General features: G+C 32.0%; 1 protein-coding gene across 1 annotated transcript in view; it reads right to left on the bottom strand.

The window, feature by feature from the left end:
* Positions 1-8,385: 8,385 nt before the first annotated feature.
* The window catches only part of LOC148625192 (gephyrin-like), a 62,434-nt gene continuing 46,797 nt past the window's right edge, over positions 8,386-24,022 (bottom strand). The window contains exons 13-18 of the mRNA XM_088568570.1: positions 23,514-23,667; positions 20,911-21,032; positions 20,511-20,598; positions 17,721-17,794; positions 10,397-10,565; positions 8,386-8,888 (exon numbers count right to left, since the gene is read on the bottom strand). Of these exons, the coding sequence (XP_088424696.1) occupies positions 8,658-8,888; positions 10,397-10,565; positions 17,721-17,794; positions 20,511-20,598; positions 20,911-21,032; positions 23,514-23,667 (838 nt within the window). The 3' untranslated portion in view covers positions 8,386-8,657. The remainder of the gene's footprint in view (positions 8,889-10,396; positions 10,566-17,720; positions 17,795-20,510; positions 20,599-20,910; positions 21,033-23,513; positions 23,668-24,022) is intronic.

Here is a 24,022-nt window from a genome sequence, read left to right as displayed (position 1 = left end):
CCTTCTAATTCAATAGCTAATAACATGTTTAAAAGAAGATGCCAAACATTTTACAGATATAATTAAACTAGCCCTTCAGTATAATTGGTACGATAAACTATGCCATAACCTTAACCTAGATATATTTCAAAGGTAGTTCAATGACTGACACATGATGGGCTGGCCATTAGATACAGGGACTAAGAAATGTTAAAAGACCACGCTGACATTCAAAAGGGCATTATTAAGAATATTAGTAAACACTACAGTTCTTGTTTCTAATAACATGGTATAATGTACTGATGTAGGAGTAAACGATTAAAATAACAGTTTACTTGTTTAAGAAGACTTACAATTCTGATCCCATTGAACTTTGAACTTTTTGTTAATTTTGATTCATCAACTGAATGTTCAATATATGATCTTGATCTATTTGATATTTAAAATTAACTCTTAACTTGAATAAACTGTTGGCCTAAGACCCCGAAGATGAGATATTTAGAATTGTGAAACCCAAGCTAGAAGAAGGCGTTAAACAGCTAGAATAGAATCGTATCAATAGTTGTGTTAGTATTATGATGCAGAGGAATGAAAACGGACGCTGTGGTATGACTGAAATTTGACAGGCATTTTGTTATACAATCGCATTCTGATTCGAAGATTTTTGAGTTAGCGTTGTACATCTTTTATACGACCATGAATCATGTTTTCGACAAGAATAGTATTAGAGGCAAAACATACGGCCTGTGGTACATTCAAAGTCAATAATAAGCTTACAGACGTGAGGACGGAATGAAGTAGTAAACTGAAACTTTACTAAAACTTGTTTTCCAGGTAATTTGAAGATAGGTCTGGAACAAATGTAAATGAATGGTTTAGATATGACGTCCAAACTTCGTTTCTATTCAAATATCAAAACAAATGCGACGTTAGTATAACTATTAAAACATCTAGCATAAAATAAGGTTATTGTCAAATATTGCGTGTAAAATGGACTTTAATTATACATAACGCATAGGACTAAAATACAAAATGTTAAGACACAAGGTGAAGAAGAAAACTAAACACAAATAACATTGCACTGATTTTATTACCACTAAAGCACGAATTTTTTATTTCTTGCCACCTACTTAAAATGTATGAAACTGGTGAATATATACTAATATAATATTTTGTATGCAACCATAACTCCCTAATCACCAAAATACTACTATTCACAGTCACGGTAATGCACAAAATTATTTACAAAGTGTACCAAGCGACAAACTTTAGATTAAATAAATCGCTTTAATCAAAAATATAATTTGCATTAAAAATTTCCATTGGTATTATGCCTTGTTAAATTCCCATGTTATCGAAAGCGTAATCAAGGGAACCAATGTTATAGCGGGAATCAAAAGAATGTAATCCAGGGACAAAGACCAGACATGGAAAACAGGCATACACAACAAAGAACATAAAGTAACTAAAATCATACATACAAAGTAACAAAACCAAATGAGCAACTCGGACTCCACTAAAACTGGGAGCATGGACCAGGTGCACCGGTAGGGTAAGCGTCCTCTGCTTTTCTAGAAACACCCGCCGAGTTGCTCATAAAATGTCAAGTCCGGGGTAGACAAACTACGACCCGTTGAATAAATCAGTTTTCATGGCGCAGATGGATGCACCGTAACGATCCACGAGTTCATGATGACGATCATAAACCTTCTGTAATGCCGACTGTTCCAGAAGCCTATTTGTAAGAGTTCTAGCGCGATACAAAAAGTCTGCGAAAAAAACGGGTTGTTTTCCTTTTTGTTTGAATAACATTAAGGAAATTCAATTTTTGGTATAAAATATTATAATATAAGGAAAAATACCTGAACAAATAAATTTGTGTAGGTATAGTTTTATAACAGGAAGGTGCTTCTACTGTATATTACCTCCCGTCAAGTATGATGCAACATTTACCTATTAACAGATCAATTAAATACCAGAATGATTTCATTGTGTCCCTGATCATGTCACATTTAACGACAAGGTGACTATCAAACTTTCGAAAAATAAGTTATCAACGATAGAAAAAAAAGCTCGAGACAATTTAACATGTTTGCGTACGAGTAACGTACGAGATTTGAAAGAGTTACCGCTATTGATTTTCTAAAAAAACAAATCAATTTTATCGCCGGTACGATAGCGTACAAAAATCAATGAAATTTATTTACTAGGTTGTCACCAATTTATAAAAAATGTTAGAATTCAATATGATAAGCTTCTACATTTGAAAAGGTTAAAGCTGAGATTTGTGTTTACCGCCATAGGTTTTTGTGATATCAAATTAAACGTTATTCCTTCATATATTCGCAATGTATTGAAATAAACGTTTGAGTATCAAACATATTTGCGTCATTGCTGCCGAAAACCACATGCAATAATCTCATTGTTTCAATTACAGACGAGAAAATTTATATATCTTAGCTATATATAACCTTCTTAAAAGTAAATTAATTTATGACATCTGCATAATATACAAAAAATATAAGATTAAAAAATCAGAGCTAATTTAATCCCAATGACAGACGATGCAGTTCACAAACAGCTAGAATGATACAGCCACAACTATGCCCATACCGTATGTCGTAAAACGGATTTGTAAAAGTCTCACACTTTCTTCCAAAACAGCATGATGCCAATGCTTAGTTGCCCAAGCATCTTTTTAATTTACCTTATTTCATTTAAAGTAGATGAAGCGATGAAGCTTTTATATTTCGTTTGCAATATTCAAGGTCACAGGGAAACACTCATATCCAAGGTTTCACTAAAATAATTAAACCCTGCCCCGTCCTTGTACTGTAATAAATTGTGTAGTTATATAAAGAATATACAATACACATACCTCTCAATATATTCTACTGTGGCCCTTTTCACGAAAAAAATCGTAAGAGTAAAATTAGTTGTAAGTTATGACGTCACAATACTTATATTTACTATGACGTCATAATTTACTACTAATTTTACACTTACAATTTGTTGTGAAAAGGACCACTGTCTCTCAACTTGCATCCAAGTTCCACAAGCCCTCATTTTACAGCAGATCTGGTTTTTTCAAAATTACTTTTCATGGTTATGGTTGTTACTTCGACAGTACAGATTTCCTTTCAAAAACTTTTACAATCGACTTATATATTATGTCTTTATCTAACATGAAAAAATAGTTGTCTCTTTTGACAAAATATTCTTCGGTTTATCAAATATAATAAATAACCTAGAGGACTTTTGATGCTTTTGCTACCATCTGCATATCTGGTCCATTGTTACAATTTTTAGTGGAATATAGATACACATTTGCTTCTATTTTACAACGGTTAGATATGAGACTACAGTATTTATCTTGAGCATGAACAATATCTTCAAATTAACTATAGAAACAAAAACATGCAGGTGTGGCATGAGGAGAAATAAACCCTTTGGTTTGAAATATAAAAAAATATAAAAAAATATTCATATTGGTGACTTTGTTTAGACTCTCAAGCAGTTTTGAAATGTTGGCTATGTTTACTCCATACAAAGGCAATTTTGAACATAAAATCTCATCCTGATTTGATGTAGTCCTGCATAAGATTTAATATATATGAAAGTTCAAGGGGGAGATTTTGAGACTTTCCGATAACATAGTTTCACTTGATAACTTGAGAAATCTTCAAGGTCCCAAACCTATAGCTAATTACATCATTGATTTTGACTATATGAAGAATTAATTAATGCATAAAGTCATCGAGAAAATTAACAATTGACTGTGAACCTCGAAAACCGATTAAATATCAAATATTTACCTATATTATTGTTCTTTATAACCAGAGTAATCGATTGATACAAGGGGCATGGGAAAACCACCAAAGATTCGGTTTGGAGTTACTCCACATTTTCTAGTCTTACATATGACAAAGTATTTTTTAAAATTGTCTAGATTTCTTGAACAAAAAAATTATTCTTTACTCCCATGACAACAGAAATTAATAGATACATAAAAAGTGTAGGTGGGTATAGGGGATCTTTCGTGGGAATTACCGCAGAATGAGTGTTAAAAGATTCTTTTTGAGTAGATACCACATGTTTTAGGTGTAAAGAGTTCGTTGATGGGTGTAAAGTGTGGAAAATGGGTGTTTGTTGGGAGATACAGCAAATTGGAGGGTATTTTGAGACTGAACGGTGACCTCCGAATTAAAAAAAAAGCTTGGTTTTAGTAAAGGATATTTGGGGACTAAATGGTGACTCCCGGTTTCAATTAGTGTCTTGGTTTAAAAAGGGATATTTGGAGATTAAATGGTGACCTCTACATTCAATTAGTGCTCAGGTTTAGTAAGGGATCTTTGAAGACTAAATGATGACGCCCCGATTAGATTAGTGTTAGGTATACTTAAAATGCAAGCTCATAAGTGACACCCTGGAAAAAGAATATTAATTTATTTCAAACCATTCCCATGAGTTTATACATATATATATATCCTCTAAGCAATGGAATAATAACAAATGTTGCAAATCACAAATGTTGCAAAATACAAATATGCAGCATAGAAATCCGTATTGTTCTCATTCATTTAGTATGTTGTGATTCGAATCATGAATAAGTCTGTGATTAAACGATAGTGTTAAAATGTGTATGAATGGTACCATACTAGAAGTAACATTTTCATAGATTGTTTGTTTTGTAATTTTCCTTGTATATTTGGTTAAGAATTAGAATTCTAAAAACTAACTGACCAAAAATGCACATTGTGACAGCAAGAAATCATTACATGTGTTTGTATATTGTTATCATATTTTTCTCTGTATTGTATTAGACTATAAAGAACGAATTCCGAATCAAAAACTAGCATTTCAAGTGAATACACGTGCCGTGTGAAAATTTGAATTAATTTAGTCGAACTTACTTATTTTTGCTAACTTCATACAGTAAACTAACAATTATCTAATGGAATAACACGTGATTTAAAATATTTCAACTTTTTGTTGTCGTCTTATCTGAATTAAATTGCACGGAGGTGTAATAATTTCCGCCTTCTTATTTCATTTGAACTTGATATTAATTTAATTTGCACAGGTACTTTTGTCCTTCACATTGTGGAACAAAAAGTGGGTTATTTAGAGTAAATCATTAAAAAAGTTCTAATTTATATACTACAATATTTAAGAAGAAATCCATTTTGTCCAAATAAAATAATATTTCTCAAAGGGAAATTTATACAAAATTAATAATCATTACAAAGAACAAGTACAGTTCTGAAGCAAGAGGGAAAAGGAATCAAGTTTTAGAAAAAACAACACATTACGACTTTTAGCGGGATCTTTAGAGGTAACCAACTGTTCTTCCTTTGCAATACCTGGCAATCTAATTACGTCATTTCTGTTGAATCAATGAGGTTAGATGATTTATTAAAGTCAATATAATGAAATAAAGTGATTTTGCATGTATGTTACTAAAATGGTAATGAATAACTAAAATAATACAAAAGTAGAATTCTATAGCCTTGACAAACTCGTAAGTAGAGAGGTGTATCAAAGGAATGATCATTAAAACTGGTGCATGTTTTCCGTGGTTCCAAGTTTCGGAAGAGCCGAAGCCAAAGAAGTCCATTTAAGTCTTATGTTTAAGTATCTTTCTTTCTTTGTTGTTTTTTTTTTGTTTTTATATCCATTGCCTCTGGGAAGAAGTAAACGATTTCCTCTATCCCGCCCCTTAAATCCAACAAAAATCAAAAGAATATTTCTGCCTTCATAATCTTGCAATAAATTTCAATAATTATTTTATGCAGTTCATGTCACTACATTGAAAAATGCCAGAAGTTCAAGACATTTATATGAACTGCGTGTCAGTTTTTTTTTCAGCCTTTTCAATAGTGGTCTGAAAATTATGGAAATGTAAAAATGATTGGATGAATGATGTACTCTTTATATTCATTTTGGGAATAGTATGACAGATAAATGTCAACACATGACAATGTCAATGAAACAAATCTCAATTAAAGCATATTGAGAAAAGGCATATAAAACGCTAATAAATCAAAACTATACGCCAACGACAAACTGATCGACAATTCAGATAGGGGAATTGAAAACAATCATTCGCAGTGTTAAGTATTACTCGAATATCATGTGTAATAATCAGGCAGGAATGCAAAGAACATTTTTCACTACACCTTTAAAGTTTCAATCGTACAATTTCTTTATGTTAACTGTTATTTACTTTAATCAGTCTTGCTTTCTACTTTCATCTATACATCATATTCATGTATGTTTACATAAATCTACTACATCTTCCTGAATTTTAACGAGTTTTTTGCAGTTAATTATAAAGTCATACTGTCCTTTCCAATAGCAACAGTAAATAAAAGATTTAAATTATCGTTGCATCCATTTGTCATTGCCTCCCTTATTAACCATAAAAGTTCTGCGCCTCAATCAATAATCTCAAACGCTCCTACCAGACATTTTATTGTTACATGATTACTACTCCAAGGAATACAAATAATTATTTTTTATCATTCAGGGTGTTTATAGAATTGTACAATGTTTATCGTGATAATTAATCTTCAATATTTAGTCCAAGAAACATTTTTTTCTCCTCAGCTATGATAAATTATCGTAGATTGTTTTATGAAGTTGCTACCATAAGTATTCTATAGCTTCAGGGACTATATTTTGTGGCTTAATGATAATGATACCAATCCCTTCATCCCTTGCATGATGAAATTTCATTGTATTTCTGATCGTTCGAGGTCTGTAAATACAGATTCAATCAAATTTTGTTTCCCATTACAAAGAAGTAACTTACAGATTAAAACACGAAACATAGTTCACCGATTCCATCAACTCTTTAAGTGCAATTAAAGTGTATAAGTGCTACACGTGTTTGGATATATTTAAAAAGATGTATCAACTTACAGCAGATTTGTATGTCCGTTTATATGAAATATAGCAGAAAGGGTGTTATTTTTTTAAGCTCGCACCATTCTATTAAGGGGGGTTTAATCGTTTATCTGATGCTTGCTTTAGTTTAGTTAATGAGCCATATCGCTGGACTATGCTGATGGGGGAAAAACATAGGCATACATACCACCATGATTCATCTATTCAGAAGGTCATTTTTTTTCATTCATTTTCTTTGCTTTGTTTGCTTTGCCCCGTTCTTACAAGATACGTAAATTGTGTTCCATGTTTTTATTATAAATTCAATCACTACTTAAAGTTTCTAGACAACAGGACAATCATGAAGATTTCTCCCTCTCCTTTCAACTTGTCAAAACAACCTCACAATCGTTTATAAATAAAATCAATATCGAGAGTGTCTTGTTAGTAATCATTTGATAATACAAAACAATAGAGGAAAATGAAAGTTAAGTGTTTAAAATCGAGGACATTACATCATTTAGACCAGTAGAGATAATTTTGATTGCATTATTCGAAATATTCATTCCGTATCCTCATACTGTCGAATTATTGCTTGCATCTTCAAAAAACTGAAAAAATACGTTAATTTACAATTTTGATAAGTTTGATATTTACATATATACCTTTTGAAAATATAAACTTTTACAAAACCTTCTTGAAATCGTCAAAAATTATATTAACAATTATGTTTTATTATGGGATAAATAATAAAGTAGAAGTCTTTGTAAGAATCATGCAAATTCTGTAATATGTGATTTACCCTAAAGAACTCTACATATTTTTATTTTTGTTATTAAGTTGCTTTATATGATGAAATGTATAATAATTCATTCCAATCTGTTTCCTCTTAGAAGATAATCCACATTGAAAATCCAACCGTTTCTTTTTTTGTCATTTACAGATTAACCTCACTTAATTTTGAATTTTACAGAACATTCTATATACTTTTTATATCCTAGAAACAATATTTTTAAGAAACACCACATGTTAATTTTTTGCTTACTACAACATTTTAAACAAAAATATCAAACATAAAAATATGAAGGCTTTCCAACCAATAATCACATTTTGCATGACTTTTGAGTGCTAAAAGAAAACCTCGATTTTCATATCGAGGGTAAGCACGTCGTCTTTGCTGTAGTTATTCATTTTAACTACAAATTCGAAGAAAAACAGTAAACAAAATGATACACTAACAGTCCAACTAACCAAAAACATCAAAAATCAAATTCTTAATAAATGTTTACTTTCATATTTCGATGCTTTACATATCATTATAAACACGCGTGTTTTTATGCATAGATGTTTGGTCTACAATGTGAGCTGTCTATATTGATTTGTTATTCTTTGCTCAGTTACTTCAGTGATTTTTACACCTTTTACAGCAAAATCAAAATTAATTCAACCAGTATATTAATTTGATTTGCTGTTAAATTTACGATTCCTTTGCGACTTTAATTAAAAAGAAAAATGAACTTTCTTATGGGACGTTTTATTGAATGTCATAAATTCTCATTAACAATTTTCCCATTATTATTATGTTTCTGAGTATAGATAAATATTCAAAGTGATTAATGCAACAGTTGATTACCTTTCAATGATTTAATAATGCCCATCAGGACAACAACAAAATAAACCGAAAATCTAAAACAATCCTTAAAGTGTTTCTAATTGACCAATAAAGAAAACTAAATAAATGTTCCCTAAAAACACATGTGTTTTGAGGTTGCTTCGAGCTTTCGTCCTTTCTATATACGTCCAATGACCATTGCTTTGACAACGTCGCCTTTCTTCACCTCGTGTTTCTCTTCACTTTTTGGTGGAAGTACCAGCAAAACATTTGCTGTAGTCATACTTGTTAACCTACTACTAATTTGGTTGCCTGTACTGGTTGCTATTGGTAACTGTTCGTCAGGGTACCAGTCCAAAGCTGCCCGGTGATACTCCGGTCTTGGATCCAATTTAATGTTGTGACCAAGCTGAAAAAATATACAAAATTTAAATATAAAAAAGTAAAAACGTGTAGCACTATGGACTCTGTGAAGAAAGATTTGAAAATTTAATGATATAAAAATTAAAACTAATTTTTAAAACGTCTTTTGAAATAGACAGTAAATTAAAAATCTCATTTGATATAAACACATGATGTGTCGCAAACAAAGCTAAAAATGGACATTTGATTATTAATGATTACATCAATGATTTGATAAAAAATATCTACGGTTATAATTTTTTCAGCATTCCTCATAAATTAACTTCAACCACATCTTTTAAACTTTCTACACTTTTAAACATTTTGGGTGCCATGTAATGGATACACATAAAGAAGAAAACAGATCTAATGGCTTGCTGAAAAAAAAAACTATAAGCTATGCTAAAATATTACACCGTTTTATTGTCGTCATCATGAACTCGTTATGGTGTATCCATCTGCACCATGAAAACTAATTTATTCAACGGGTCATAGTTTCCTTTCCTCGTTTGTCTATCCCGGACTTGACTTTTTATGAGCAATTCGGCGAGTGTTTCTAGAAAAGCAGAGGACGCTTACCCTACTGGTGCACCCGGTCCATGCTCTCAGTTTTTAGTGGAGTCCGGGTTGCTCATTTGCTTTTGTTACTTTGTATGTATGATTTTAGTTACTTTATGTTCTTTGTTGTGTATGTCTGTTTTCAATGTCTGGTCTCTGTCTCTGCATTACATTCTTTTGATTACCGCTATAACCACAGTTCCCTTGATTACTTTTTGGTCTCGAAAAGAAACGTTATAATTCTATTACCCTAAAATGATAGCCATGGTGATTATCTGTCAATGTCTACGAATGTATCATGATAAGACATATAACCAACCGTTTACATCAGATACCAACATTATAACAAAGAAACCGTTTATCATTCATTTATTTTGACAAAAGCATTCTTTATTGACAAAATCCTGCCTAATTTCAGTAAAAGTAGAGTACAGGATTGTATCAAAAGCTTACATGTAGGGCAAGACATTTCTCACTTTGAGAAGATATTCCTATCGTTTCCTTACTTATCTCACCAATGGTCCAGATAAAACATTCCATGCTTGTGACGTCACAAAAAGCTTTATAATGTATTGTTAATACACACATGGCGATCTGAACTGATGTAAAAAGTAAGAAAATAATCAAAGACCGCAAAAATATACAAGTCTAGGAAATCCCAGACATCCTTAGGGAAATTTTCGACTTCTTCAGGAGAGCTTCGTGAAAGAACTTGAAATTTTAAGACTTGGGTGTCTGAGGTTTTCCTGTCTTACAATCTAAACGGTGTTAGATTCTTTATTTCCACTACATATAAATTAGCATACAATGTATATCTTTAAAGGAAACTCAGTTTTCTAAACCTAAGAATTTGTAAAGAATAAATACAAATATGATCAAACACTTTTCAATACTTGAAATTTCATATTTTAAGGGTTTTTTTACGTTGAAAATCACTAAACAGCATGTGTATATTACCTTTACGCTCATAACCGTCCGATGGAAGTTTGGACAACCAGACATTTTTGACAAAGCTGGAACAACATAGAGATTACATGTTACAGCAGCAGACACTGGATTTCCAGGTAGACCAAAGAACAACGTATTCCCTCTTGGACCATAGGCTGTTGCAAATGTTGTCGGTTTTCTAAATATGCAAAGCATATGAAACATATTTAATTCATTTATCAAAGAAAAATACTCATTCAATCATAATATGTCATCTGCCATTGAAAGTTTTATTTGTATGAGTAACAAATTTTATTACAACATCCTTATAGCTGAAAAAGTAACTCTGTTTCAAACGGCTTAGAATATAAAGAATTATATCATAATATTGTAATACCTTATGCAGTGAATCAGGCGGAAATTATAATTGAATAAGTAACCGTGACTCCACAAAATAAAAAGAAAACAAAAAAGGAAGTATGAACCGGGTGCACTGTATGGGTAAAATGACCTCATTAACAGACAAAACAAATCTTTGGCAGTTCAAAACCTTTTCTTGACGTTCTAGTTACCCATTTAGAACAATTACAAATAAATCTTAATTCCTAATGTCATGTACCATTTACCAAGGCATTAGTGCCCAGCATGTATTCATACTTCAAACCAAGTGGTAAATTAACAGAATAGGATAAAAGCTATTTTGTTATGAATGATAATTTTTTTAGCTTCCAATCTAGTTGGTTTATGGTTTAACGACTAGAGTATTAGGATCTTATTAGCTAGGGTCAAAATTAATACGGGTTAATGCTTAAAAATTATAGCCAGTAAAATATTTTTGGCATTCTTTTTAATGTAGTGTCATATACTATAATCTAAAATACATGCAAATGATCAAATACTAAAACGACAATAACACCTTAATGTTGCCTTTCACTTACAACCTCAGAATATAGTGTGTACCATCCACAAAACCACAAGTATTTTGTGCATCCAAAGTATACCTAGGTTCAAATATCATCGAGAAAATTTACGAGATAAATTAATTTTCTTATCATCAGAAACGTGCAACATGTAGCAAAATATGTGACATGTTAAACACCAGCAACACGATAGAATGTTAGTTATTTGTAACTTCAGATATTTAACGGCACCTTGTGATAAGATACAGTGTTTTATTGGCTTTTTTGTCCATTTATCTTAATTTTTGCACACAAAAAGGTGAGAAGACACCACTGTATACACCCATTTCATTACGTTTTATGTCAAAGGATTACGGATGTAAGGCTTCCATTAAAATTTAGATTTGACAATTTAATTCTATTCTTTATTATTTCAACCTTTACAAAGAAACCATATTAAGTTCTTTTGTATTACTTATGGATCCAGTTGATCTTCAATCACCATCAAACGCTCATCGATCAAACACTTATCGATCAAACACCAAAATAGAAATGACCAATGACTTGGATTGAAAGTTACTGTATCCAAAGAAATTACTGAATTTTTTTTAAATGTAAAACTACACTATTATTAATAAGAATTATTATTAATTAATATATCGTCCAATTAAACTGAACTATACATATATATACAATTAATGATCGTTGACTAAATATTTTTTAAAGGTTTCGATTGTAAGGCTTATCAATTGGATTCAATGCAAAACATAAATGACCGTTGAATACATTACATTTTCAGAGATGATAATTTTGTATCCGGAATTGTTTTTTTTAGTTCCCAAGGAAGGTTTAAGCATTTTACCACTATCTATAGAATGCCCCATTTCAACACCAGAATCCTTTTAAACAGGACTAAAATTTCAACTTTTTAACGCAACACAGTGTGTCCTTGGACTTGTTTTGAAGCATCGTGAAATCAAATATATAATATATACTGCATTTATTTACCAACGTGTGCGATCTTATAAGTTCAGGAATTTATCTAATTTAAAAACCCAATAAACATGTCTCACAGATCATTGCAAAAGTTCATATGAAATTTCATATACACCTGCAAAGTGCACATGCATCACAAGCACTCAACATTGTTTAGCAATTAAATCTTTTTTTTTCATTTTTTATCGCTTTGTGATTTAGATTAATATTATTATCATAATGCATCACGGAAAAAAAATGAATAATAGATGAAATTAATATATAACAAAAGCTTATCAAAAGCTTCGAAGTAATATTTTAATTTGAATTGATCCTTTTATTGACTTTCTCTCGATTAAGCTGTCATTAATTTGTAAGTATTCCTTATTTGATGACAATATTATTTTCCAAAAAAGGGTTGACATTAAATACACTACAGATACATTAAGTATGAATCTAATCTCAACCTTTACCTCGAAATTGACAAAAGAGGAAAGCTTAACTGCATGACTAACGCGACGTCTTAGATAACCCATTGACCCATAATCTCCATCTGTCTAAGAGTTCATTTCTCTTCCTCATAACATAACTTTCAACAAGTAACACGACAGGTGTCTAGCTAGAGGCATGAACTGTTCATCCTTCCAGAACATCCCGGCTTCTTGCATCCACTTGATTTTCTATTTGTAAAGTTTTTGGTTTTTCGTTTATTCTCCATTTAATATTCCCAAAAAGATTTACCCTTCCTTGTTTCTCCGTTATTTTAACTTTACCACTTAACACATCTTTCAATTCGGGTTTTTTGTCGAGTCCTTTGTGTGTGTGTGTGTGTGTGTGTGTGTGTGTGTGTTTGTGTGTGTGTGTGTGTGTGTGTGTGTGTGTTGTTCTCCTTATCTTCTTATTTTCTGCATTGTGTATGTAGATCATCTTTGTTTCCTGTTCAGGCTTAAAACCAGGTACTTGGATTTAGATGTACCTTTCTTAATGCTTCAGTATTTTTTTGCCGATATTCAGTTATAAAAGATCGTCATTTTTTCTGCTCTTGCATATTAACGACAATTTGTGAAAAAAAAAACAATATATCCTTCTCAAGAAATGAAAGAAATGACCAATTTGCTTAGCTATAATAATTTTTGTAGTACTTTCATCCTATACACCACCTGACCACTGTCGTTTTCACACAAAAGTACCTCCAATTGGAATACAAATTAGGAGTGTAGAGTCTTCGAGATGGAATTATATAAAATAAGACACACTCTTGAGACATTCTTAGAACCAATCGAGTGACCAAATATGACAGATAGCTGAATGACACATTATTCAAATTTATAGGTTGACGCCGTGTTATTGAATGAGAACTTGAAAGATAAATAACTATCTGGGAATTTAATGTGTTGCAGGGCTGGTCTGTTAATATACAATTGATTATATATATATATCATTCGAAATAATGGTAATTTGGGAATAAAATATGTTCCCAGACTGGTCTGTTTATATAGATGGATTATATATATTTCATTCCAAGTAATTTATCTGATGAAAATTGATAAGTATCTCGCAGATACTTTAACAGACTACTAATAGAATATAGTGTATTCTACAACATCTTTAATTTTTTTTTTCAAGATGTAAACAAATATTAGTTTGTCAACTGTTTGACGACAGTGCCAATTTCGTTGATGCCAGTTTTCATCTTGCGCAAGAATCGTTATAACTCAACAATTTAACATGTCGTTTTATTTTAATCATAACTGAAAAGTGAAATGAATATTTATGCGTTTAACTTATCTAAGAGAACAAAATTGTCATCTCCAGTATGATACATAATTTGTTCTAGTAACCTTAATGAGGTTCTTAAGCTTATTCAGGTGACACAGATTAGTATAATACGGTGCACACGACTATCCGCGTCTTCAATGATCGATCATAACTCGCGTGATTACTTATCATGACAATTCAACACGATGCATAATCACCTGCCGTAAATGGAAATTTGATATTAGAGCAATAAAATACTTCGAAAGGAAGAATAGTATCGCTTGAAATAAAAAGTTGTAAATGCTGCAAAATACGATTGCAGCGATCAACACGGCACACCACAGACAAAGTCACAGTGTATACCAGAAACATGCAAGTACCTTGAATAGCATACGCCTATGACTCGCACAGAAGGTAAACATGATTTGCGAACTAAGCATATGGTTCAAACCCCAAATTAACAACATGACATCGCTGTTCTCCAATAAATTTTAAAAAGTACTCAAAATAGCACAACACTTTTGCCTGAAGACTTTGACTCCAAATTATAGCAGTGTTCTTAGTGTATCGAACTAAAATTTCAAATAGTGATACAGTCAAAATTTCAAAAATGAACAGAATGATAATAATGCTTTATCAAGACCATTATATCAAAACTTTTTCAACGGAATGCTTCATTTGGATTTGCAAATGAAGTTTGATTTATTTTCTGTAAATTTGAAAGTAAACAACAACAACAACGGAAATCCCATCTCGTACATGAAGCTGATATCAAAGAGCAACCAAAATTACTTGAAACGTATGCCGCGTGTAGATGAAGCCACACACCAAATTGAAAACCAATCAATCCATTGGGAGCCGATGTAATTGCAGCGAAATTCAGACGGACGGACAAGATGATTCAAATATACCGCCCACTCGTTAAGTGGGAGTATGATTATCATGGAAGATTTATATAAAAAGGAATAATTTTCAATTTTTTGTTTTACTCGTGAATATCAAGCATAAAGCTTCAGCCAGTTCTCTTTTAAATATTTAAATAATACAATAAGGAACTGTTGGTAATCCCTCTGCACTTCTAAATGCAATGTTTCAACCGAGGATGATTACCATGCGTTAACCTTTGTAAGGTCAAGTCTAAAAAAATCAGAAAGTCTACATTGATGCCCAATGATGAAAGTATAAAAAAAAACAATGTAAAATAAACTTCCTACGCTTACAGTATGTCAAACAATATGATATTTTATTGAAGGTTAAATTTTAACAGTGGTCTCAATCTTTAAGGGAATCGAAATTTCGTTGAAGCCTATCTTGAACATATGTTGTCTTCTCGTATGATGTCTAAACGTATCAAGGAAAACAATAGCAACTGTAATATTAAAAACTGGAAAAACAAGGGCAAAGTCCAGAAAACCGAAGCAGAAATACAAGGAACACTAGCAAGGGTTTATCATAATCAAACACAAATAAGGGGCATGTACTTGAAACTGATATATATGTTTTAAGTCCAAATTCATTACATAACGGTAAATGATTTTTTTTGTGTAAAATCGTTACTTCAGTTTTTTTTTCTCTTCTAAAATTCAAGTGAACTACATGTATTTTTTTGTATTGTATATGACAAGCCACTCACTAGACACGGGATACGTAATCAAAAATTGTACAATGTAAACTCTTATTTCACATTTTATAAATTTCAAGAAATTGTAAGAAAATTTTGTTGTTTAAATGTTAATTTTAATACAAATTGTCATATTAAAATATAAAAGTAATTTCGCTACAATTAAAAACAAAATCACACTGACAGCGAAACTTTAAATATAATGTTTTATGTTAGTGGACAACCAAAGCGTTCAGTGAACAAAAAAAATAGTCTTCTTTAATAATAACTTGCTTTCTAATATCTCTTTTATACTATATGAAATTTTATAAAAGGCGGAGTGCAATAACGATACCAAACTATATCATGCTTATTTTCTGGTCTTTTTCAGTTTTTTTTTAATACAGTAATGATCTGCCCACAATTGTTGTTAGTTGTGAAATTATGTACGTACTAAAGTTTTTCATTAGTTCAGTATCAGAAAAGATATTTTGATTGAAATCTTTCAGTATAAATATTTTTGGAAACAGATTTCTAGTATTACATTTAATGAAGTAATACAGAATATGTCAAACCAAGATTTGTGGTAACTTGATAGGAAGAAAAATAACCCTTCTATTATTTTATAATCGATTGTAACTTGCAATTAACGAGAAAAAAATACATTCAAATCGGAGATATTTCAGAGAAATTAATAATTCAAATTAGATTACAACCATGTAAGATTCGAAAACATATATAATCGACGCAGTAAAATTTTGTTCTTTTACTTATAAGTTTCTACATTTCATTCAAGAAAATAACAAATGGCACGCAATTTCAATTTTCGATCCAGTTTTTTCGAACGCCACTAAGTTATCAGTATTTGGCTAATCCAGAAACAGAATTGCGATCAGGTGACTTGCGTTTCCATAGAAGAGCGTAAAGGGTAGAAAGCGAAACTTTACCGACTACGTCGGAATAAAACATTTTGACATAAATCGACAAAGAGGTAACTGACATTAATAAGCATGACCTCAATATGGGGAAGGCATTAGCCGTAAGTGCGAGCGAAGCATTTGATGGGTTCTCTCTTAAATAAAGTGGATTTATGTCATTTTCCACATTTGTTTAATTTGATTTAGAATATTTCCATCTCTAAGTGCTGGCATAAGTCGAAAATATATTTTTTTATATTTTTTTTACCGGTCAAACAGTTTCGGATTCGACTTTCGAGGCTTCAATAGGTAGCGATGCGATGTAGTGTTTTGCTTTGACGAAAATTTCAAATGTGATCAATATATGAAATTTTAAGACGAATTTCTATACATTTTAGAGCAAGCTTCGCTCGCTTATCAGTAAAAAGTGTGAGTATAACGAGAATAAGTGATGGTCTAACAGGAATATGTGTGTGTCTAACAGGAATAAAACTTAGTGTGGATCTAGTAGGAATAAGTGTGGGTCTAGCAGAAAAAATGAGTCCAACAGGAAAAGTGTTCGACTAACAGGATTAGAAGGAATAATTCTATTTCTTATATACTCTCAATGCTCAAAAGTTCATCGACTTAATATCTCATTTGTCATTTACCATAACTAATCCTAAAAAGTTCTCTGTACGCCACTTTAGTTTGATTTCAGTGTGTTTTGTGTTGTTTCATTTTATTTGTAGTCTGATTTTTAGAGTGTTGACTAGTTGTTCGGTGCAACTCTATAACGAGAATAGGTATGGTGTTTGTCCAAGAGACAACAAATCAACCGGGAAGAATATATCAGCCCAACTTAGTTCATATCTGTATAAACTGAAGTTGGAATTATGTTTATCTCATTCTTATTTCAAAATGTTTTTCGTTAAAGTGTGGTTCTTCAATTATTTTTCGATAAACGAGACCGGCAAAGGAAAATAGTTTTCAATATAGTGTAAAAGCACTGTCAAAAATGCAAATTTGAGAGTTCTAGAACCTTTCCAAGAGTATGAGCCTTAATTATTTTTCCTCGCGCAATTCTTTCGATTTATTCATCAGGATTAAACGTACGAATGTTTTTGATAATATCAGATGTTGAAGATGTTTCAACAAAAACCAACTAACTAAAACACTTTACATTAAAGTGATATCCGACATTACGAATCGAATCAAAGACTTACCCAGGCTTCATGAAAACTCGTCCAAAGTGAATGGTAGCTTTGAGATCTGTTTGCAAAACATCCTTCAGAAGATCCTTGTCAAAATAAAAATCACATACTAATGAAGCCATTAAATACAGCTGGATTAACGGTTAGATAAATTCTTAATTAACATCAATGAAAACGTTTTGGAAATTAGAAAATATTTCAGGAACGAATAACATGAACAACAGAGAACTTACCAAGGTTACTACACTTAATAATGGTAGAAATAAAAGGAATAATATCTCAAAAGTGTAATGAATGCACAAGTTTCTCGTTATATTTAGTTGTTTCAATTTTGTTCCAACAATGCTGTTTTTTTTTTATATTTGCTATGAAATTAGTTATGATTTATCTGTTTTGCTCTTCCTTCAGTGCTGAAAAGGAATAACTATTTGTTTCATTGATGTCAGAATAAAGTGTCTAATGTCAACTCAGATCAGTAAAGCTCCATCTCTCAATAGCGTTGTTATGACAGGGCTAATTCAATATTTTCACTGTACTTTTAATATCAAATACTAGTACTGCAATTTGTATTTAAAATCAAATTATTCTACGATACCTTCCATCAATTTGATATCAAAGTTCTGAGTTCATTTGAATAGAATGGCTTCATTTAACATGCGTATTGGTTTTTGCAACGCAAAAAAAAACATTTTGCTCAATTTGTCAAATACTGTAAACATATTGATTTCGCGGTTACTAATTTTATTGTATTCAATAAAGTGGACACAATTTCAAGTATCAATTTTCGTGGTTTAAAATAATGATTAGTATTAGAAATCAATTTCGGGGTATTATTTTTGCGCTTTCCAGTCTACGGCAAATACAGCGAAAATTAGTACACCGCGAATTAAATAATTCATTTACAGTACCATGTTAAAAATGAAGTTAGTTATATTACAATTAAACTATAAAAATATATTGGTGCTTAAGGTAGTAGAGGTAATCCAAATTGAAAGGGGTTTAGTAACTAGAACGTTTGAATGATTCCTTATATGCAAGATCAAAGTGATACTGATGTGAAAGGGAAATTACTCCAAGCAAGGGTTCAACTTCTGAAACAAATATGTCTGTCTCCAGCAACTCTGCTCTATGTAAACTAGGAAATTGAAGTATTGATTAAATGTTTCAAATAGTAACATGTATCTTGCATTAGGTGGAAAAATGTTTGAAATGAACCCTTCTTGTGCAAAGTAAGATTCCTTTATATGAGATATTGAAATTGAATTATGAAATATTTTCTGTCATGAGACAGTACAGCTAACCAATAACCTGGCCTGATTTATAATTCCTTCACCTTTTAGAATTGAGAAAGAAACCTTGTTTATAATTCCTGATAAGATTTAAAGCCTTTTGTTTTCATCTTGTAGCTGTAAAACATCTGTCCAGCATATGACTCTATCCAGCATATAACTGTGTTTATCATATATAAATTTATCCCTTCATGCAGAAAATGTATATTAATTTTGTGACATTATTTTGCAAAATTAGTTGCATCATGATGTGCCCAGCATTGATCTTTCTTCAATATAAGTCATCATAATTTGACTTTTGGTAACGTTTTTGAAAATTTACATGATCTAAGCCATAAATTTAAAATAAAATTCAATGCCTTACCTCAAGATCATTTGAACATAAAAAAAAACTACACGGTGAAATTTTCTGAAACTTTGTTTATATAATTGTATATGTATAGTCCGCATAATATTAGTTTTGTACGAAGAATGAATTATGGAGATTTTTATATAGGCAAATAGCTAAAAATTACCCCTTTTTGTGTTAGTTTGGTTAAAAGAAAAGCCCAGTAGCTCTTATACAACTTAAATAGAACAAAAATTTCATAATAAATATAACATACTAATCCTATTGAAATTAATTTGACTTAATATTAAGGTGTTTATTCAAATAATTTGTAAAAATGACCCTAAAATACCAGATATGTTTCAATTTGGTAAATTATTCAGATTTCTAAAGATAGATGTTTCAGAAACCTAACTGTAAGAAGTCTAGCTTGATACAAAAAGTTTGCGTAGTTACGACAAGCTCTGGCATAACGTATGAGTTGTGAAATGAAAACTCCATACGCAGGTGCTGAGGGAATGTTGCCACAGATGAAAGGAAAGTTGACCATTCTGAATGAAAAGCCATCGCGTTTGTCGTAAAGTTTGGTCAATAGTTTTCCATTACCATCGATCTCTAAGTATAGGTGAAGATATGAGGGTGACTTCACAGCGTCTGTAGTATCCTTTATCTCAAGTTTTTTGGGGTAGATGCGATGCATCAAATCCCTAAAACTAGGATTGTTTAAAGACAATACGTCATCTATAAAGCGGAAACTGAGATTAAAGGATCTAGCTAAACAATATTCTTTCTTTCGGATCAGATCAGCTTTAAAACCTCATAAGAGTGAAGGAATAGGACCACAATCTGTTCCCATTGGAATCTCGACCGTTTGTTGAAAAACGCGTCCATCACACTGGACAAATATGCTGTCGATGAAAATTTCCAGCGTTTTGAAAACATCTTCTGTAAATATGGAAGATGATTTGGAATTATTTTTACAAAGTATGAGGAATCTCTAAAGGTATAGTCTAGAAGGAAAGTCCGTACAACAAATAGCAAAATCAGAGCAAAATCAGGAAAACCAACGCAATGGTCCTGATTTGGTACAGGCTTTTCAAAATGAAAGATGGGTTAAATTACTGATCGCAAACTCAATTGACAACAAGTAGTGAATAAAAGATGCAGGCTAGCTGCAATATATACCTTTTCTCCCATGGATACACCGCCAGTAGAAATGATGACATCTGCTTTCTCGAGACCATGCTTCAACACAGACAACAAAGAAGAAGGCCTAAAACATAAGAAAACATAGCAAAAAATGTTGATGTGAATTAAGATTAGTTCAGCTTAGCCAAGAATAAATACAGCCAATTTTGGTTCAATTAAATTGATTATTTGTTTGGTTTTGTAATTGGTAAGAATTGACTAAACAATAGTTAACAATGTGTAATACTTTTCTTTTTATCTTAAATCCAATAAAAATCAATCTTAAAATAATCAACAGCCACACCTGGTCATAGAAAACATTTAAGTAATAAGTTAAGATCTTTTTTTCTTCATTCGAAAACAGCATTTCTTAACAAAATTTGAAGTGTATACTTACGAGTCCTTAGCAACCTTCAGATCCACGACAGGATATCCGAGGTCTTGCAACTGCATTGTAAGTGTTGTTTTGTTTGCATCGCGAATTTTTCCCTCTCGTAACGGTTCATCAGGTTCAAGAAGCTAAAGGGCAAATATTAATGAAACATTTATATTGAAATAGATTTAACATAAATCAGTTAGTTTAAACATATTTTATTTCAAAGAATACGTCAATATTATACATGATATCACAGTGTAGTAAATAAACACAAGGATTCGGAAACAAGCCATATGGTTTATGCTAATCCGTCTCCAAATAAAGGACAAAATACATCTCAATACATTCAGAAGCTTGATCTGAAATTTTTACAAATATATGCACTATATGTGTAATGAAGTTGGAAAGGGTTAACTTATTGGGGAAATATTAATTACAGAAAAAAATATAAGAAGAAAGAAAATTGATTATAAAGAAGAAAAAAAAATATATTTAAAAAAATAAAAAATATAAAGTAGATAAAATGCACTCAAAAAATAGCATGTATACAAATTATATTTTTAAGCGTTTACAAATCGTTTACACTTTATAATATAGGATTGCACCTTCAGAAAAAGTTCAGTATTTTGATCTGTTGATAGAACATCAGACCCATTTAGGAGAATATCAATGTCAAACTGAAAATTCAAAGTGAATAGTGGTACGTCGTAAATCAGAATAAATATTACATTCAAGTAAGTAGCAGTTTGACTCAATTTGTCCGCAAACACAGTTTGGGCAACCCACGAGGTTATGCCTGAACAGGCGTTCGTTGAGTGAACTACTGTTCATTCGCAACCTGGTGTGCAATACATGACTTAGCCTGCTTCCAATATTATAATATAATGGCCGTCGGCGTTCGTTCGAAACATATAAACGGGCTTTGAATGTATGTAATGATCTGGAATTGCGCGTTTCGATCGGGAGGTTATTCCACAATTGAATTGTGGACGACAGGAAATAGTTCGAATACAAGGATGCCCTTGTTCATATCTCTGATATGTCATTAGATTGACGGGTAAAATGGTTATGGATGTTAACCAGATCATCTGGTACAAGGATACTCAAATATTCGGGTGTGTCATCATTTATCATCTTATAACACATCACAAGCTTGTGCTTTCGCTTTCTATCCCCGAGCTTTTCCCATCCGGTTTCTCGATATAAGCTGTCTAACGATGTTAATCAAAATCTGTAACCCGTTGTCCCAAACTACATCTCCGTATTCTAGAATAGGTCTGATAAATGACATGTACATTTTTTCCAAAGTAAAACGGTCGAGAACCAAACGTACACGCCGAAGTACACTGATCCTCGAATACGCCTTTTTTAACAATATAATCAATATAATCATGCCATGAACCATCGTCCGAAAAGTAAACCTCTAAATGCTTGTGATTGAAGACCTCTTCAAGATCGAAATTATTCATCTGTAAATCAGGATGTACCTGTCTGACATGTTTACGTGAAAATTAACATCGCTTCCGTATTTTGAGATTAAACCGTACAAGCCATCGTGAAGCCCACTGGTGGATTTTTTCAATATCTCTATTCAATGCTAGTGCCGCGTCGTCAGGAATCTCCACTATAGCGTAAAGACTAGTGTCATCAGAAAATAATTTGATATAAGCATCAATGTCATCAACGATATCGTTTTTGAAAATGAGAAATAATAAAGGACCAAGTATAGATCCTTGCGGAACCCCGGCTCTCACTGGTTTCCAAACAGAAAATCGCCCTTTAAAACAACGCGTTGTAGTCGATTCGATAAGTAACTACGAAACCATAGTAACAGGCGTCCGTTTAGTTCATACTGTTGTAGCTTAAATAATAATGCGTTATGCCAAACACGATCAAATACCTTAGATATGTCACAAAAGACGACATGAACTTCCTTACCGTGATCCAAGGCTTGCTCAAACGAATTAGAAATGTCAATTAACTGATTCAGAGCCGAATTGCCATGCAAGATTGCTGCTGAGAGATGACCCGATTTTCTCTCAGGTAAAAATTTACATGCTTGTATACGCAACGTTCCATACATTTGGATATGATACTGAGTAAAGAAATAGGCCGATAATTTCTAACCTCTCGCACGTTCCCGTTTTTGAAAACTGGCGTTACGTTAGCTCTCTTCCACATAGTGGGAAAGGACGACTTCGAGAGCGATAACTTGAAAAGTCTACATAATGGACCTTTCAATTCGGAAAACGCGGTCTTTAAAAGTCTCGGACTGACAAGGTCAGGGCCAGATGCCTTAAAAGTATTAAGGTTTTTCAGTACCTCTTCTAACTCGGATTCAAGAATAACGATTTCGGTAAGCTCGTTATCGCATATGATAGGATTCGGGAAATGAGCGTTAGAGTCATTCAGTTCGGTTTGAAGAACAAAAAATTCGTTAAATTCGTCAGCTTCGGCCGTCTCATCGGTAATGAGACTACTATTTTTCAATAATGGTGAAATGCCAACTTATCGTTTCTTCATACCAGATATTTGGTTGCATATATATGCCACCATGACTTTGTAGATGAATACCCCTTTGATATAAAATGACAGGAATTCGAGATAAACATGATAATTATTACCTCATTACCCGTAGACATTACTCCAACAGTGGGTAATTTATAGCACATTATCCTAGTGACACCAACTGTTGCCAGTGTTCCTAGTTCTGATGGCCCTAAACGTATTCCTTTCCTCAATACCATCTCCCCCTTTTGGATATCTGAACCAACAGGCCTAGTGGAGAAAAAAGGTGGTCATGCAGTAAATCATGGAGAAAGGCAAGATCGGCAACCTGACTTGAGACGCAGCAGAAAGCCCTCAGAAAAAGGAAAAAAAATCAAAATCGGGAAAAGTGAATAACTTTTCGTCCTGTTATCTGACACTCGCGTTAATATTTTGTATAATGATAGAGAATTTTGAAATACCTATTTGCGGTGGTTAGAAAGAGGGAAAACAAACATTTGACGCTGTATGGAGCTTGAGCAGTTTAAAAAAGGAAGACCCTGAAATGACTGACAAAAAACGTAATTAAAAGAACTTGAAATGTTCATACTTCACGTAACTTTTCAACACTTTTTAATGTGAATTT

Source organism: Perna viridis, chromosome 2, assembly GCF_037379345.1.
Source record: "Perna viridis isolate PV_CMFRI_1.1 ecotype Kerala chromosome 2, ASM3737934v1, whole genome shotgun sequence".
In the NCBI taxonomy this organism is placed as follows: Eukaryota; Metazoa; Mollusca; class Bivalvia; order Mytilida; family Mytilidae; genus Perna; species Perna viridis.
Note: the sequence above shows the minus strand (reverse complement) of the source record. Positions and strands in the feature narration are given on the sequence as shown.